This window comes from Podarcis gaigeae, assembly GCF_964106915.1.
Source record: "Podarcis gaigeae genome assembly, chromosome: 9".
Classification (NCBI taxonomy): domain Eukaryota; kingdom Metazoa; phylum Chordata; class Lepidosauria; order Squamata; family Lacertidae; genus Podarcis; species Podarcis gaigeae.
Genome location: NC_139685.1, coordinates 9,788,321 through 9,807,918, shown reverse-complemented (window position 1 = coordinate 9,807,918; position 19,598 = coordinate 9,788,321). Strand labels below are relative to the sequence as shown.

Here is a 19,598-nt window from a genome sequence, read left to right as displayed (position 1 = left end):
TGTGTAACAAATGTGATATTATTGTTGATTTTATGCTGTTTGCTACTGCAAAAATATGTTGGTTAACATGCCCCAGGACTCTCCTCACACAGACCTGGATGGGGGAATGCAGGAAGTTCCCTGTATATACTCTTAGTTTCAATTGATCAGTCAACTCCTTGGCTGCAGCCTTCAAGAAGCATTGATTAGAGTGCCTTCAGAAGATTTGCATCCAGTGCCCTGCCTGCTAGAAAGTAGTGTTTGCTGACCTCTTAATCAGTCAGGTAGACAAAATAGCTGTGGATCAAAGCCAGGCTTCCCAAATACTGCAATATATCTCCTGGTGCGCTCTTCTTTCCCTTATTTTTTTAGATACAGCATTTCCGAATGGACTGTTCATATATGCATTAGGAAGCAATCCAGGCAAATTACATACACACACAAATAATATTTATGCTATGTTAAGAGCTCTCAATCAGGCATGTTTGGATCACATTAAATAAGTATCATTGCTTTGTGGCAAACTTCCTATCAAAAGTACAAATCTATGCATATATTATTTTAACTAACTAACTAATTGTGACGTGGGTGGCGCTGTGGTCTAAACCACTGAGCCTAGGGCTTGCCGACCAGAAGGTTGGTGGTTCAAATCCCAGCAACAGGTTGAGCTCTCTTTGCTCGGTCCCTGGCCACATGACCCGGAAGCTGTACGCCGGCTCCCTTGGCCAGTAAAGCGAGATGAGCGTCGCAACCCCAGAGTCATCCGCGACTGGACCTAACGGTCAGGGGTCCCTTTACCTTTAACTAACTAATTAATGTATATACCACTAATATCCAGATGGCTCCTAAGCAGTTTACAAAAACATAAAACCAATGGCACAACATTGTTAAAATACAGAATAACAACAAAATACACCATAATTAAAATACATGATTAAACAAGCAAAATGTAAACTTCTGTGATTAAAATATGCAATAAAACATTCCCATTAAAAAGAACATAGCAATTAAAGCAGGAAAGGTGGTTCAGGAGACTGAGCAAATGCTTGTGTAAACGAGTGCACCTTCAAAACTATTGCAGTTCTGTGCAGATGGGGCTCTTGTATTTCAGCAGACAAACATCAGTGAAATAAGCTCCTGTCACTACAAGCTGATAAGGAAAAAAAAAAAGGTAAAGGACCCCTGGATGGTCAAAGGTGATTATGGGGTTACAGCGCTCATCTCACTTTCAGGCTGAGGGATCCAGCGTTTGTCCACAGACAGCTTTCTGGGTCATGTGGCCAGCATGACTAAACCACTTCTGGCATAATGGGATGAAGTGACGGACATGAGGTAGGAATTGATAATGCAGGTGAGCTGCAAGCAAGCTGCCGACCAGCTCTGTGGAGCCTCCTTTTATTGACACAAATATGCAAACCCAGGCAGATACATTTTGGGCTGTGACCTTTACGCAATAAAGCAAGATGAGCGCCGCAACCCCAGAGTCGGCCACGACTGGACCTAATGGTCAGGGTTCTCTTTTCCTTTTTAAAGTCCTTCCTGGGCATAGCTGTCAACTTTTCCCTTTTCTTGCGAGAAATCCTATTTGGAATAAGGGAATTTCCCTTTAAAAAAGGGAAAAGTTGACAGCTATGTTACTGGGCAATGAAAGGGAGGTGCCACCAAATTCACCCACCCAGGTCTCAGTTATGCAAGCCAGCTTCCTTACCTGCAATTAAATCGTGGGTTTGGTTGGTCGTATTATGTACTGACCTGGCACTGAGCCACCAGTCACTTGCAAATTTGGATCAGTAGAGAGAATGGCCTGCAGCTACCACCCCACCCTCACCCCACCCCCCACCCCCGGTTTTTCTGATCCCTGCCATTCACCATGTTGCAACTTCCCCTCCCAGAAATAACTTGCAACATGATGCCAATACCCCCACACCACGCTCATCCTACACTTATATCACAAATGTCCAGTTATCAGAGCATGTAATCTCAGAACAGCTGAACCAAACTGCCACCACAGTAAACTATTTCCCCCTCCACTCCCCCTCTCATTGAGGGGCTGAGATGCAAACACTCCCCACACACTCTGTTAATTTCTTAGGAGTGACCTCTCTGTCAAAAACTCCCAGAATTTTCTTACTTCCTCCCTGCAGCTTACCTCTTTTTTACGCCTCCTTTGCCAGTCTCCCTTTCATTATTTCTCCATCCTTCCCGTCTTAACATTATTTAAATTACTTATGGAACAGTAGTAACTTTATGCCTGTCCTAATGTTAATCAGTTAATGGGAAGCTTTATGAAATGTAATTTTCTACTCTTTAATCAAACAGGGTTTCCATTACCGTTATTGAGCCATAATTTTCAGGAATGTATATGTGCCTCTGATACTAAGATATGGCAAACTGCTGCCAACATTCCTTCGACTCTGGTTATCTGCTATATTTATTCTTTCCACTGTTGCAGATGCATGCAGCAGCAGCAGCAGCAGCAGAAGTCTCCTTCGTATTCAAAATAAACTCTGGATCTTGTCATCACCTGGCTTCCCATTGAAGAAGCCAATTAGGATCCAGTTTGGATTTCACGTAGTTTTGCAAGAATTAATGCATTTTACAGCCCACAGTGAGTGAGTAAATCTAGCCAAGGACAGAGTGGTGTGGGAGTATCACTACAAACTACAACCTTACAAGTTTTAAATAATATTTTAGATTGCATTCACAGAACACTGTCAAATACAGGCAAAGCCAAAAAGCAGAACTATATGGGGCTATGTGCTCTGAAATAAAACCCTGCCTGGTCATTCAAAGTATGCAGAGGTCAGTCACTCAGCATTGGGGTGTAAATATTTGGAGATTGATAAATATTTGGAGGAAAATGTTGTAATGGTTAAAAGAGCTGAGGTGTGAAGCTGTAAACCAAATCAAACAGGAATCAAGTGGGAAGGGAAGAACTAATTTGGCCAGAGATTCAAAAGGCAAGGAAGCCCCCAACTGCCAGAGGGATAGTTTATGGATTCAAATGCACTGCCCATCATATTTCAGCAAAAAAGTCTTTCTCAGGGGCATCTAATAACAGTAAATTAAGAATACAACACAGTGTGAAAGCAACAAGGGCGCCAGACATTAGAGACCAAGAGGCCACTCACACTGCTCACTGGCTAAAAGTTACCGGTAATTCTGTTTGAAAAGGTGGTTCCTTGTTTTATTCAGTTCCTATTTTGATTGGAAGGAACTCAGGACATCATCCAGACTGACCCCCTCAAAACTTGTAACAATAGTTCTGGACTTCGTTTTAGAAAATAATATAAATGGTTACTATGGTATAACTGCATAAAAATAATTGAAATATTGTTTCCGACTTATAAACTGGCATTCATTTGGTCACCAGCGGGGAAGAGGATAGGGGAAATTCATAGTGACTATTATACATGCATGTAGGCAGGCTTACAAAAGTGTTGTGGGATAGCAATTATCATGGGCATTTGCAACGCTGTGCTATTATTTATTGCAAAGCGGTTCGCCACTTCTCAGTCGTACCTCTGATTTGCTAAACATGAAAGACCAAAATCCTCATGTGATCCAAGGTGCCATTATTTGAGCAACACCTGGAAAATGTGTACTATTGAGCAACACTTCCTCCCAAGTGGGGAGGGGCGTGCCATATGCCCAAACATTTTTAGCTTGAAATTTATATTGTTTGAAAGGCTAAATCGCTCCTCTATTATACAGGGTTCCAGCTAGACATTAGAATCATACAATCATAGAATCATAGAGTTGGAAGAGACCACAAGGGCCATCGAGTCCAACCCCCTGCCAAGCAGGAAACACCATCAGAGCACTCCTGACATATGGTTGTCAAGCCTCTTCTTAAAGACCTCCAAAGAAGGAGACTCCACCACGCTCCTTGGCAGCAAATTCCACTGTCGAACAGCTCTTACTGTCAGGAAGTTCTTCCTAATGTTTAGGTGGAATCTTCTTTCTTGTAGTTTGGAACCATTGCTCCGTGTCCGCTTCTCTGGAGCAGCAGAAAACAACCTTTCTCCCTCCTCTATGTGACATCCTTTTATATATTTGAACATGGCTATCATATCACCCCTTAACCTCCTCTTCTCCAGGCTAAACATGCCCAGCTCCCTTAGCCGTTCCTCATAAGGCATCGTTTCCAGGCCTTTGACCATTTTGGTTGCCCTCCTCTGGACACGTTCCAGTTTGTCAGTGTCCTTCTTGAACTGTGGTGCCCAGAACTGGACACAGTACTCCAGGTGAGGTCTGACCAGAGCAGAATACAGTGGCACTATTACTTCCCTTGATCTAGATGCTATACTCCTATTGATGCAGCCCAGAATTGCATTGGCTTTTTTAGCTGCTGCGTCACACTGTTGGCTCATGTCAAGTTTGTGGTCAACCAAGACTCCTAGATCCTTTTCACATGTACTGCTCTCAAGCCAGGTGTCACCAATTTTGTATTTGTGCCTCTCATTTTTTTTGCCCAGGTGCAATACTTTACATTTCTCCCTGTTAAAATTCATCTTATTTGTTTTGGCCCAGTTCTCTAATCTGTCAAGGTCGTTTTGAAGTGTGATCCTGTCCTCTGGGGTGTTAGCCACCCCTCCCAGTTTGGTGTCATCTGCAAATTTGATCAGGATGCCCTTGAGTCCATCATCCAAGTCATTGATAAAGATGTTGAATAAGACCGGACCCAAGACAGAACCCTGTGGCACCCCACTAGTCACTCTTCTAGATCCACTTACCCACCCTGCTTTTCCGTGCGCTGCTCTGGTTCGCCAGAAGCGGCTTAGTCCTGCTGGCCACATGACCCGGAAGCTGTACACCGGCTCCCTCGGCCAATAAAGCGAGATGAGCGCCACAACCCCAGAGTCGTCTGCGACTGGACGTAACAGTCAGGGGTCCCTTTACCTTTACCCACCCCGCTGACCAATTTTCTTGTTCTTTCTGCAACATGGGACAGGTAAAACTTCCTTTGAAGTTGACGTTTTGTGCACATTTACTACAGCATGTGTTCAATGAACTCGGAAACTATTTCCGAGAAAATTTGCATGAGGTGGGTGTGTGGGTGTACAGGTTGGCCACTATGCCACCCAATCCTACGTGTGTATAGTGGGAATAAGTTGTAAAGAGGTCACTGCGGTAGATTGCCCACGTAGATGCGCATGGGACTGCAACCGTCCACGATGCTGGTAAGAACTTGACAGTGTGGCAGCCGTGAATTGGACAGCCCATTTTCCATTGGGACTTCTGTTGGAATCCATTGACTACTGAACAATTGCAGACAAAAGTGATGCATGAGCATTAACCTTCACATCCTCCAGTCTTGATGTTTTTCCTGCACACCTGAGTTCCTTATTGTGGAAAATCCAACCCGCCTCCAAAATAAATAAAGCGCTTTTTGCTTAAAAAGACGGTTGGCATTTTTATTTTTAAAATGTTAAATTCTCAAACGCGTGCAACCTTCTCTCTTTTTCTAAACAACATTCATTTCCAGGGTAGCTCAGTTGGTTGTGGGTTCGAGTAAAAGACTCCTGCATTGAGGGGGCTGGACTGGATGACCCACAGGGTCCCTTCCAACGCCACAATTCTATGCTGGGCATTATATCATTATATCGTCCAACACCGGTTTGAAATTCATATCATGATAACTGATTCATAATATTTGAGCTGGCAATATATCGTGCATCACAATGTGTGTAAGGCCTAGGCGATATCTGGGTTTCAACATCACAGTAACTCACCAGCTAAACACTGCAATGTTATCACCAGTTAAATATTGCAATCTATGACAATGTCTGAAATAAGGATGGAACTGTACAGAGGCGAACAGGACAATGTCCTGGCAACTGCAACTACTTGGGGGTCTAAAATGGATAAATGACAATATTATCAATCATCACACATTCAGTTTCATCAGCAGGCAAGCCAAAACGCATCGAAACAGGACTTTGGTTTTGGGCTTGGCTACCAAATGGTAAGGGATGCGGGTGGCGCTGTGGGTTAAACCACAGAGCCTAGGACTTGCCGATCAGAAGGTCGGCGGTTCGAATCCCCACGACGGGGTGAGCTCCCGTTGCTCGTCCCTGATCCTGCCAACCTAGCAGTTCGAAAGCACGTCAAGGTGCAAGTAGATAAATAGGTAGACTCTGGGGTTGTGGCACTTGTCTTGTTTTACTGGCCAAGGGAGCCGGCGTATTGCTTCCGGGTCATGTGGCCAACATGACTAAGCTGCTTCTGGCGAACCAGAACAGTGCACGGAAACGCCGTTTACCTTCCCGCCGGAGCGGTACCTATTTATCTACTTGCACCTTGACGTGCTTTCGAACTGCTAGCTTGGGGGTGGGTTGGCAGGAGCTGGGGGTGGGTTGGCAGGAGCTGGGACTGAGCAACGGGAGCTCACCCCCGTCGCGGGGATTCGAACCGCCGACCTTCTGATTGGCAAGTCCTAGGCTCTGTGGTTTGACCCACAGCCCACCCGCATCCCATCCACCAATTGGTAGCCAAGCCCCAAACCCAAAGTCTCCTTTGGCTGCATTTTGGCTTGCCTGCTGCTGAGAGTGTCTCTCTCCTGCGCTATTAAAGTGATGGGATCATTTGCTGCCAGAAGTTGCGCAGGAGCTTCCGAGGAGGCAGAAAAGGCCAGTGCATCACTGAGCCGTAGGCAACCTCGGCGCGCGGAGGCGTTGAAGGAGAGGTGCTGCTGGGAACCCAAGCGGGGTGGGCAGGATCCTGGCTCGCCCTGGACGTCTCCGCCCGGTCACTGTCGAAGCGGGACGCTGCGCCAGACAAACTCACTCTCTCCCGGGTTTAATCCGGCGCGGCTGCATCCTTTTTTCGCTCCTTCTTCTCCGGGGGCGGGCAAGCGGCTCTGGCGTCTCCGCCAGGGAATGCGCAGCATCCCGCCCGCGTGGTCTCATCTCTCGGGGGCGGAGGCCGATCCCTTCGCCGAGAGGGGAGGGCCATGATCAACGGGCGGAGGAGTGGGCGCGCGCGCGCGCGGGGTGCTCGCCTTCTCCTTGCGCGCGGCTTCCTTGTGTTGTGGATCGGGCGCAGCAGGGAAGCTTAGCCGGCATGCGAGGCGCAATTGGAAGTTGAGGGCTCCCCGTGTTTCTTCTATTTTCTAGCTAGCGAGGGAAGGCTGTGTGTGTGTGTGTGTGTGTGTGTGTCACGACAAGGCGATCGCAGCACGCGGAGATATTTTTCCCCGATGGCTTCCGGCGCCAGCCAAATCCCCCAGCCCCGGACTTGCAACGGGGCTCCGGGAGCGCGTCCTGCGCGCAGCGCGTCGGAGGAAAGCGACCCGGACCTGCAGGTGAAAATGTGCAAGAAGATCGCCCAGCTCACCAAGGTAAAATAAATAAATACAATACAATACGGGGTGTGGGTGGGTGTTGAGGGTTGCTGGCAGCTGCTGCTGCTGCTGCAGGCAAGGAGAAGTTTACGCGTGCTTTTCATCTCCCAACGAAGGGAAACGCCTAGAAACTTTAGTTTCCGTCGGTGGAGCGCGAGACTCTCCATCGCAGGGTCGTGGGTTCGAGAGACAGAGAGGGATCCTTGCATGGCAGCGGGTTGGACTAGATGACCCTAGGGGTACCTTCCCCAAACTCTCTCCCAGAGTCTTGTGATTTTCCTCTTGGGATGGAAAAGATCGGCCGTCTCTGACGCCTGACCGCCTCCATCCTCTGTAGTCTAGCGATTTAAAACAATGGGAAAAAAGCAGCAGCCAGCGCTGGTTGCAAGTTGCATGGTGAAATTAGCCCTGTTTTTAACGACGTGGTGGAGTCGATCTTCAGCAAACCGCCAGGGAAGTTTTGCTCTCTCTATTTTTTGCAGTGCTAATATTGGATGTTGCCTGCAAACCTGTAGCTATCGTGGAGAGAACGGAGAACTTGTCCTTTCAGTCGGGATAAGGGCGCAAATGAGGAAATAGAATGTTTAATAGAAATACAGTGGTACCTCGGGTTAAGAACTTAATTCGTTCCGGAGGTCCGTTCTTAACCTGAAGCACCACTTTAGCTAATGGGGCCTCCTGCTGCTGTTTGGCCCCCGGAGCCTGATTTCTCTCCTCATCCTGAAGCAAAGTACTTAATCCGAGGTAATATTTCTTAGTTAGCGGAATCTGTAACCTGAAGCGTATGTAACCTGAGGTACCACTGTACAGTACTGGAGGTCCACTGTACAGTACTGCTGCTCAGCTGCGTCTTGTACAGTGGTACCTCGGGTTACATACGCTTCAGGTTACAGACTCTGCTAACCCAGAAATAGTACCTCAGGTTAAGAACTTTGCTTCAAGATGAGAACAGAAATCATGCAGCGGTGGCACAGCGGCAGCGGGAGGCCCCATTAGCTAAAGTGGTGCTTCAGGTTAAGAACAGTTTCAGGTTAAGAACAGACCTCTAGAACGAATTAAGTTCTTAACCTGAGGTACCACTGTATTCTGTTCCAGGGTGCAGCAACGGAGTAGGTTTTCAAGGTGGCCACAGGGCCGGCCCACCCAAGGGGCCCGGTGAGGTGACCGCTTCAGGCGGCAGGCCCCCTAGGGGCAGCAGATCCCAACATCAGTCTTTCTTGTCCACTCATGCCTAATGTAGAGATTTACTCATCCCTTTCTCCCTGGCAGGGAGGGGGCACCATTTTGGGGGTTGTTGCCTCAGGCGCCAAAATGTCTTGGACCGGCCCTGGTGGCAGATGATAGCAGTGAGCTTTCTCAGAGGCTTGGTGAGGGCAGCAGGACAGGCAGAGTGATGCAGCTGTATCTTCTTATTGGCCCAATGCTTGCAGCCTAACACAGTAAAGCACATCAAGAAGTGAATCTTGCGGTGGTGGAGAAGAAAACTTGAGAATTGAAAATAGCAGGGTTTTCTCTTGGTGTTTCGGTTTGATTTCGATTTTGCACAATAGATTCTGAACAGGATTCTGAGCGGTGAGATCTTGTCATCTCCACAGCAACAGTTCTGGTTCTTGGTGGAGAGGAGTTGGTCCTGGGCATAGATACCACTAAATACATAAATTGCCTCACCCTATGTGAATAAAATATGCTATTTTAACACAGGGATTTGGGAGTGTCCTGAAGGAGATGCTACCATTTTAATATGTTGCACTTCTTGCAAGACATTTGTGTCATTCAGTTTTTTTTACTGGACATTTAGTTAATATAGTATATTATAGTGGATAGCCTTCCTCTCTCCCATCATTTTATTTGTTTCCTAGCTCAATGCAAAGTATAATTAATATATCAGTTGTAAAAAAATAATTGTGTTTTCTATCTTTTTTTTTTGCACTGCCCCTCAAATTTATTTACTTTCCAATTTTTAAAAAAAAATATGCTTAGCCTTGCTGTTTCTGCTTAGGATAATATTGCTTGATTATAGTCCATGCTAATTAACTTAATAGATCTGGTTTGTGGGTGGTAGTTTCTGCCTGAATATGGAACTGAACAAGATCAGCACATTTCAAATATTTTGTCAGCCTATCCTTTAATTCTACGCTTACTTGTGGGTTCTAACTCCCGTAAGTGAAATTCAACTGCTCAGTGAACCAGACTAAAGGATACATTTACCATTTGAGATTCCCTTGGGCTTCTTGCATTTTAATAGGAATAGCATTTGTGAGGATGCATATCAGGATTTCAGCATGAAGGAAGAGTGGTTTGACCTTTTCATCCCATACCATCTCCTCTCCAAAAATCCCACATGGGTGCCATTGAAACCTTGTCCCTTCATCTCAGTAGAAAATGAAACATACCTGTCAATTAATTCAGCTATGGATACACAATCTTGCTAACAGCAACCTTGTAGCAAGTGTTTTTATATACCACATAGCTCTGACCTCCTTACTGAATACAGTTGTATCTTGGAAGTCGAACGGAATCTGTTCCGGAAGTCTGTTTGACTTCCAAAACATTCGGAAACCAAAGAGCAGCTTCTGATTGGCTGCAGGAAGCTCCTGCAGCCAATCAGAAGCCACGGAAGCCCCGTCGGACATTTGGCCTCCAAAAATAGTTTGCAAACCAGAACAGTCACTTCTGGGTTTGCGGCATTCAGGAGCCAAAACGTTAGAGAACTAAGCTGTTTGAAAACCAAGGTACGACTGTACACATTTTGGTCTGGGTGTGCTAGAAATGGGCTAAAAATTTTTGTTACACTTTTGTAGGCATTTTGATATTCATACCTGCTTAGCTACTTTCCCCCACACCCTAAGAACCATATCCCATACTCTGCAATTGATGGAACATAGGAAGCTTTTCAGTTATGTTCTACAACATTTAATTACACACAACATATAATTTAGCTGCTTGTGATCTGTTTTAAAAGGAGCTTTTTCTATTGATGGTCTGTAGGTAGTATGTGACCTGTAATTTCCAGGAGGCTTTTATGTGTGGGCACTCAAAAATGGAGGTTCCAGTTTCTACACAAGCAACTCTATTCTTAAGTTTAGATTTTGTCATGAATATGCAAAAGCGAAAACAACAAACCTATTTAGATGCTTACGGCTCAGGGATGTGAACATCGCATACTTCTGCGATCTGCTGTTTGTGATTTCCACTCATGCCTTAATAATGACAAACCATGTGTTTTGTGCATGGATAATACACAGTATGTAGAAATGTATACACGAGTGAGTTTTTATACATTTTCAGAAGACCAAGTATGTGTTTTGTAATAGTTCCATCTATATGCATGGATGCACAAACTTCACACATGAATAAACCTTGATTCTACAGGAAACATGAGCTAAATGGCCAAATACACGGTTAGTTAAAGTTTATAGGTCTGTAAACAACACATCACCGTTCTAAGGGAAGCAGCTGGAGATGGCGCTTTAAAACACAGATCTATAAAGTGCCTAGAAAGTGTGGCCTTTTACCCACCATTCAGCCCTTTCACCACATGCTGTGGTTAAACTAAAGGTAAAGGGACACGGGTGGTGCTGTGGGTCAGTGGCGTAGCGTGGGTTGTCAGCACCAGGGGCAAGGCAAGTAATTTGCGCCCCCTAACCCGTGGATTTGCACCCCTAACCCTAACCCCCAGATGTTGCGGCCGGGCCCCCCTGCACCCCCCACGCTACACCACTGCTGTGGGTTAAACCACAGAGCCTAGGACTTGCTGATCAGAAGGTTGGTGGTTCGAATCCCGGCGACGGGGTGAGCTCCCATTGCTCAGTCCCTGCTCCTGCCCACCTAGCAGTTCGAAAGCACATCAAAGTGCAAGTAGATAAATAGGTACCACTCCGGTGGGAAGGTAAATGGCGTTTCCGTGTGCTGCTCTGGTTCGCCAGAAGCAGCTTAGTCATGCTGGCCACATGACCTGGAAGCTGTACGCCGGCTCCTTCAGCCAATAAAGCAAGTTGAGAGCCCCAACCCCAGAGTCGGCCACGACTGGACCTAATGGTCAGGGGTCCCTTTACCTTTAAAGGTAAAGGAGCCCTGACAGTTAAGTCCAGTCGCAAATGACTCTGGGGTTGCGGCGCTCATCTCGCTTTACTGGCCAAGGGAGCCGACGTTTGTCCACAGATAGCTTTTCTGGGTCATGTGGCCAGCATGACTAAGCTGCTTCTGACGAAACCAGAGTAGTGCACGGAAACGCCGTTTACCTTCCCACCAGAGTGGTACCTATTTATCTACTTGCACTTTGATGTGCTTTCAAACTGTTAGGTTGACAGGAGCTGGGACCAAGCAACGGGAGCTCACCCCGTCGCGGGGATTCGAACCGCCGACCTTCCCATCAGCAAGCACTAGGTTAAACTAGGAAGCCTCTAATTAACCACAGTTTCATGTTTCATCCGAACTGGGAATGTATGGCTATCAGCTTCAGAACAAGCCAGGATACCAAGGCACACTATGAAAACAACTTCAGACCCTATTTGGGATTAAAACTGGAGACCATAGTTCCCTGGTTTGGAGGCAGCAAGATGTAGCAGTAAGCAGACATGGCTGGCAAGGTTCAAGCAAACAGGTCATTCAAACTCCTCCAAGGCCCTTGTCAACATCACTCACAACAAGTGACACTTGTGCCGTGTACTTAGACGCACTGTGCTCACTCATGGCACATCCCAGGTCAGAATGAATATGAGTGATAAGTACTGGGTTCTTTTTGTTGCCAGCACCATTAAGTAAGTGCAGTAATTCATATTTTTATTGCATAAAAAACAAACAAGCCTCCAACTGTTTACAAGAAGATAAAACAAGAAAAACTCAAGAAAAATTAACAGCCGCACAGAAGTTAAAATACTAAAACAGGTTAAAATCAGGACATCTTTTCAGCCAGAACTCACCAGAACTCAGTTCTGGCACCTCTCAGGTGAGCTCCAATGCCATTCTAAGAGAACATGGCAGACATTCATTGTGAGTTTTGGCACTTCTTTTTCTAGAAAAATATCACTGGTGGGACAGGCCAGTTGTGTTGTGGGAGAGGAATCTGGTTGGCCACTGTAGGAAATAAAATGGTGGACTAGTAGGCCTTGGTCTGATCCAGAAGGATTCGTGTCTTCTTAAAGTTAAAAATGAGTAAACCATACAATAAAACAAACACAATAGATCATAAACACAATTTAAAAAACATTTGGCAGAGATAAAATAGATTAAAGGTAGCAGAGATTAAAATGTCTGGTTTTCACCTGGTGCCAAAATGGCGCCTGGCTAGGCAAAGTCTCTCCTGGGAAGGCATTAGGTAGCCAGGGTGCGACCACTGAAAAGTCCATTTCTCTAGTAGCTACCTGGCAGGAGGAACACAGAACAAGAGGAATTGTCACATTTCAAGTAAACATTTTGACCAAGCAGACACTCTCAATGAAACCTTAAAGGTAAAGGTAAAGGGACTCCTGACCATTAGGTCCAGTCGTGGCCGACTCTGGGGTTGCGGCGCTCATCTCGCTTTATTGGCCGAGGGAGCCAGCGTACAGCTTCCGGGTCATGTGGCCAGCATGACTAAGCTGCTTCTAGCGAATCAGAGCAGCGCACAGAAACACCGTTTACCTTCCCGCCAGAGCGGTATCTATTTATCTACTTGCACTTTGACGTGCTTTCGAACTGCTAGGTTGGCAGGAGCAGGGACTAAGCAACAGGAGCTCACCCCGTCGCGGGGATTAGAACCGCCGATCGGCAAGTCCTAGGCTCTGTGGTTTAACCCACAGCGCCACCCGCATCCCAGTGAAACTTTAAGCAATGCATTTGGGAGGGAAACTTCCTGCTTCCCTGATACTCAATGGCCTGGATACCTGCTGAGAGAGATCCCCAAAAGAAAGGCAATGTGTCCTTCTATGTAGGTTGCGCAGAACTGTGATGTACTTCATAGGATATGCAAGCCTTCCCTCTGTAAAAACCCCACCTGCTAGGCATTTTGCTAGGATATCTGTAAAGGCCTTTGAGATTCCATGGGAGGAAGGCTGTAATCGAAAATGTCACACAGGATCAGTGACAGCTATTAATAACTACCGATGGGATATTTTAAAGGATGTCAGATTGGCCGGCTAAAGTATTAATTTCATTATAAACCTGCGTCCTGGTGCCTCGTTCACCAGACTATAAGGCGAGTTTGGAAGCAGATAGCCTAACTCAATGCTTCCATCAGGATGAGTGTGTGTATAAATTTAGCTAAAAGCACATTTTTTGTTATGGAGGGACAAAATCTTGGCACTGAAGGCAGAGTAGGGTTGAGACAGGTAGGGCACCCTTGCCCTGATAATAGCTGTCAACTTTTCCCTTTTCTTGCAAGGAATCCTATTCGGAATAAGGGAATTTCCCTTAAAAAAGGGGAAACGTTGACAGCTATGGCCCTGATCCAAATTAGAGCCCTCTTCACGACCTCAGCTGCTTTAAAGGGAACAACAGCAGCAACCACACACAGAAAGGGAGTCACATCTGAAACAGCAATGCCATGCCCACCACAATTTGTTCTAGAGTAATCAAAACTCTTTGTTGCAGCATTTTTTTAGCCTTCACCTTGCTGAGATTTCCCATGTGATAACATTTCTTTGTCAACATGGTGCTGGTGCAAAACGAAGTATAGAAAGCATAATTCCTGGATGCCAAGATCCAAGTTTTGGGCAAGTACTCTTTGGTGAGAGAACTCCAGCAGAAATTTAAAACCCACAAAATATGCATCAAAGCAAAGCATGGAAATATAGGCTATTAGACCTTTAGAAGATGCCCTTCCAAGCGCCTTCCAAAGTTTCCTTTCTCCCCCAGAATAGGAAAAGACCACACATTTGGTAAGTTAAAAGATGGTTTACTTACAAACACTCCAAAGGTCAGGTTCATGTGCTTTTCCATACATTAGTCAGAAAGGTTGCACAGGCAGTAAAATGTAGCTTAGTTGAACAGCATGGATGTTGAACTGCCCTGAAACAGTAAGTCCCAGGCTCAGGCAAGGAGACTTCTGTGAGACTAACAGAATCCCTCTTCTGTCTCTTTGGCCCATCCTCAAGTGCAAATATCAAAAGCCAGCAAACTGCTAAGCAGGGCACCTGGGAAGAGAGTAGGAAATGTGTAAAATAAGCCAGTGTGGTGTAGTGGTTAAGAACTGGGTTCGATTCCCCGCTCTTCCACATGCAGCTGCTGGGTAACCTTGGGCTAGTCACACTTCTCTGAAGTCTCTCAGCCTCAATCACCTCACAGAGTGTTTGTTGTGGGGGAGGAAGGGAAAGGAGAATTTTAGCCGCTTTGAGACTCCTTAGGGTAGTGATAAAGCAGGATATCAAATCCAAACTACTCTTCTTCTTCTTCTTCTTCTTCTTCTTCTTCTTCTTCTTCTTCTTCTTCTTCTTCTTCTTCTTCACCAGAGCTCCCTGCCCATAATACAGTGGTACCTCAGGTTACAGATGCTTCAGGTTACAGACTCCGCTAATCCAGAAATAGTACCTCGGGTACTATTTGCTTCAGGATGAGAACAGAAATCATGCAGCGGCGGCGCAGCAGCAGCAGGACGCCCCATTAGCTAAAGTGGTGCTTCAGGTTAAGAACAGTTTCAGGTTAAGAACGGACCTCTGGAACGAATTAAGTTCTTAACCCGAGGTACCACTGTACCTAGTGGCACTTCCAGGCGGGTGTGTTTTGGGAGACAGGTGCTCCTCACGCTTACAGCTTTATTAATTAATTTGCAGTATCTCAATCCCCACCCCAATTTAGATCTCCTTTCCCTTGTCTGCTTTTCCTATACCTCCATCTGCCCAAGACTCATTCAGTAGAACTGTGCCACCTTCTGTGAACAACCATCTGTCCAACTGCCAAAACACATAACTGTTGTCAGCAAGCAAGGAAAGCTAAAACTTCTAAAGGAAACACACACAGAGAGAGACACATACCCTGCAATTTCCAGGAATAAGCTGGTTAACACGTAAAGCTATCAGTGCAGTAGTACAATATAATCAATAGTGGAAATTGGGGCTGGGCAATAGCCCGTTTTCAACTTCAAGATATACCACCAGCTAAATATCTCGATATATCATGATATATATCTATGATGGCGGAGGGCCTTGCTGGGCAGCAGAAGGTCCCACAGAAGCACCGACCAGGATATTCCTGGATGTTCTTCAATCTGTGGGATTTTTAACCTACTCCAGGGCAGATTTCAGGACCAGGGCAGCTCCAAGAAATTACAGTGGTACCTCTGGTTGTGAACGGGATCCATTCCAGAGCCCCATTCACAACAGGAAAAAAGCGCAACCTGAGGCGCTGTATCTGCGCAGGTGCACGGCGCGATTTGGCACTTGTGTGCATGCATAAGTGGCGAAGCATGTCAAAGTGCAAGTAGATAAATAGGTACCGCTCTGGTGGAAAAGTAAACGGCGTTTCCGTGCTCTGCTCTGGTTCGCCAGAAGCGGCTTAGTCATGCTGGCCACATGACCCGGAAGCTGTACGCCGGCTCCCTCGGCCAATAAAGTGAGATGAGTGCCACAACCCCAGAGTCGGCCAAGACTGGACGTAATGGTCAGGGGTCCCTTTACCTTTACCTTTTAACACTGTATTCTGAAGGCAGGCTTTAATCTTGCGGTTACAGTTTCATTTGTAGAGAAAAGACGTCTGGGCCGGGCCTCAGACTTTCTACCCTGTGACTTCCATCCTCTGTAAGGATGAGCCATGTGCTGCTGGCTAAGAGCCAGCAGAGAGCAGGATCACAAAAGAAGAAGATGGCTGTGTGACTAGCCCTTTTATAGGGTTTGCCAGGGTCATGCCCATCTACCTGGCCACACACAGGGGGCGGATGGTGGAGAGCAGGAATGAAAGGTAGTCCTCCATGTCTGGAGCAACATTCCCCTGTGTGTCCACTCTGGGCAACAGGAAATGTTGTATTTTACTGCTTCAGTGATGATACGTCCCACACAATCCCAGTCCAATAACCCATGTGTCATCACAGTAGTGGCCGTGAGGAAGCACAGGTGGGCGCCATCACTCTCCCAACTTCCCAGCACAGCAGATCACTGGTGCCTCCAGAGAGGGAGAGAGGAGGGGAGGTTGACCCAATGCAGAACATGGTGGGTGGTGCAGAGGGTTAAACCTAACACTACAAGTGCAAGACAAGACACCTACCATGCATTCACACGTTTCATGCCACACCTGTTTTGACCCTGAGTAAATACCGTATTTTTCACTCTATAGGATGCACCCGACCATAGAACGCACCTTGTTTTAGAGGGAGAGAACAAGAAAAAAAAAATCCTCCCCCTCTTTGCTCAGCGCCCCTTCAGCGAAGCGGCAGGAGAAACGGAGCCCCTTCCATTTCTTCTCCCGCTTGGCTGAAGGGGCGCTGCGCAGCTCTCCCTCTCTGCTAAAGCCAGGAGAATCTTGCTCTCCCGGCTTCAGCAAAAAGAACCCTTCAGGCGGCTATCCCTGAAGCCTGGAGAGCGAGAGGGGTCGGTGCGCACAGCCTCCGGAGTGCAGAGGGAGCGCTCCCTCTGCGCTTCGGAGGCTTCACGTTGCTATCGCTGAAGCCAAGGTGCCTGCATTCGCTCCATAGGATGCACACACATTTCCCCTTAATTTTTGGAGGGGAAAAAGTGTGTCCTATAGAGCGAAAAATACGGTAGCAGAGGAAAGTGGCTGAAAGCGGAGAAAAAGACACAGAGCAGGCAGAGATTCGAGAGAAGACAAGTGTGCTGGCAATATCAATGCACAGACAGGGCCTAGCAGCAGAAGTCTCTGCGCGTGCAGCTGTTTCGAAGGAGGAGCGGACAAATAAGGGAGCTAATGAAGCTTGAAGCAGCAGGCTGTGCGTTTCCTAGATGAACGGAATCTCAAAAGCAAGTTATCTTTGCCTTTCTCCTGAGCTCTGAATTTCCTGATTCTTTGGAATACATAATTTATGGACCCATTAGAGAAACCAGTACATGGATAATGAGATTATCGGTTTTTATTGTGGTTAGAGGAAGTTGCGTGTCAAACTTTGCATGCTGCGCTTGAAAAGCTTGGCACCCCAATTCAGCAAAGTGCACCAAGGACCACAGATCACGACTAATCTCCGTTGCATAACACTTGGTGAGTTTAGGTCATAAACATAGAAAACCAAGCCGCACATCATTTGCATTTTTGATTTTCCTTTGGTCTAAAATAATCACAAAAATGACAAGTTCTTCCATTTGTTGTGCAAATCCATCTTTTAAGTATCCATGCCCTTACATCCTAAGACTATTTATTTGAAAACACAATTTGTTTATCTCACTGAATGTTATTTCCAGGTCCGTCAGTATCATAGCTGTCAACGTTTCCTTTTTTTTAAGGGAAATTCCCTTATTCCGAATAGGATTCCTCGCAAGAAAAGGGAAAAGTTGACAGCTATGGTCAGTATAATGCAGGATTGCCTTCTAAGGCCACAATTCTTTCCACACATGGGCTGCGTACACAACACTGGCTTAAAATGCAACTAGGTCATTATTTTTTCCAATTCAGATCAAAGCTTGTTTGGGAGAAAACTCATCAAGACGCAGTATTTAATAATGTGTGCCTGAAAGCAGCAATCTAAATTTGCCAGTATGTGATTGAATCTCACCCAAAAAAGACAGTCCAGAAATACGCCAAGTTTTATTAAGAAATTTAAATGCCACTTCATAATGTTTAGCTGAGAGCAGTTTACAGTGTAAATTAAAACAGTAAGATATACAACAGAACAATAAAAGCAATAATCAATCAACACTATTGAAAGAGCACTGTAAAAACTTCATTTCCAGTGCTTGAAATTAGTTACAGTTTCTCTAATTAATGATTGTTCTGTATTGTTAACTGTCCAGATTCCTTGGAATGGGGTTACTTATTCTTTAGAACAAAAAATAATGCAAAATATTTCAGTTGCCTCTTTTATGGAGCTAATTCTAATCAGCCATTTCCTCTTCAAACTGAACTTTCAGTGAAGTTAACATGTTCATCTCCCAAACCTTAAATTTCCACATATTTATTTTGCTGGTGTGTAGGACAACAAATGATTATCAATACATGTTTAGTTCATCATACAAAAAAGGTTTGAGAGCTTCTCTAAGAATTCTTTTGTTCTGACTAAAGGGATGAGTAAAAATACTGTAAATAGGAAATCATCTGGTATTTGTTCTCTTCTAGGATCCTCCAAAAGTGCTTTCACATCATTTACTATATTGTAGTATATTGATCTTTCGAAAGCCTCCTGCAATTACACTTAGAGCTTTCAGTTACCCTTATAAATCAGATTTATGGTATCCGATACATTTCTGCTTTGCTTTGTGGACCACTTTTGTTCAGTTAATTATACAGGAAATAGAGAATTAAATTTTGTCATTTCAGTTTTGAGCACAAGAACACTAAAAGCTGAAGTCTCACCAAGATATGTGAGATAGAATCTTCTTTTAGAAAGGTCAGCAGAGAGACTTCCATTTTTGTACTCTAAGACTAGGGTTGCCATATGCTTGGAATTTCTTGGACATATCCGGAATACTGCTGTCTCTACCTTGGAGATCTTCCTTTCCCTGCCTCTAACATCAGCCATAAGGGACACACGTGGCACTGTGGGTTAAACCACAGAGCCTAGGACTTGCTGATCAGAAGGTCGGCGGTTTGAATCCCCGCGACGGGGTGAGCTCCCATTGTTCGGTCCCTGCTCCTGCCCACCTAGCAGTTCGAAAGCACATCAAAGTGCCAGTAGATAAATAGGTACCACTGCGGCAGGAAGGTAAACGGCATTTCCGTGTGCTGCTCTGGTTGCCAGAAGCGGCTTAGTCATGCTGGCCACATGACCCGAAAGCTGTCTGTGGACAAACGCCGGCTCCCTCAACCAATAAAGCAAGGTGAGCCCCACAACCCCAGAGTCAGTCATGACTGGACCTAATGGTCAGGGGTCCCTTTACCTTTACCTTTAACATCTGCCATTCATCACCTTCCTGTGAGTATCCTCATTAATGGTTTCTTCCTACAACAAGAGGCAGAAAGGAAAGGGAGTGTTGGACTAGATTGGCTCATGTTCAAATCCCCACTCAACAATGATGCGCTCTGAGTGACAGGATGACGAGAGAGCCTGCGCCTTTACTTGTATAGAAAAGATGCATAGAATTCCTTCTTCTACACAACCTATTTCAGTGTAGAACACAATCCTCTTTTTTCTTCTGACCTCCCCATGGGTGTCTATGGCATACCTCCGTCACAAAGGTTGATGAGAGGCTCAGAAAAAGGA

The 19,598-nt window shown here is 45.7% G+C and overlaps 1 protein-coding gene across 3 annotated transcripts in view; it reads left to right on the top strand.

Annotated features, from left to right (window-relative positions):
• The first annotated feature begins 6,576 nt into the window (after nt 1–6,576).
• FAM184B (family with sequence similarity 184 member B) overlaps nt 6,577–19,598 on the top strand; it is a 72,280-nt gene continuing 59,258 nt past the window's right edge. For 2 of the 3 annotated variants that reach the window (XM_083754884.1, XM_083754883.1), the window contains exon 1: nt 6,577–7,321. In XM_083754884.1, the coding sequence (XP_083611010.1) occupies nt 7,181–7,321 (141 nt within the window). In that variant the 5' untranslated portion in view covers nt 6,577–7,180. The remainder of the gene's footprint in view (nt 7,322–19,598) is intronic. The other variant, XM_083754882.1, reaches the window with a different exon arrangement.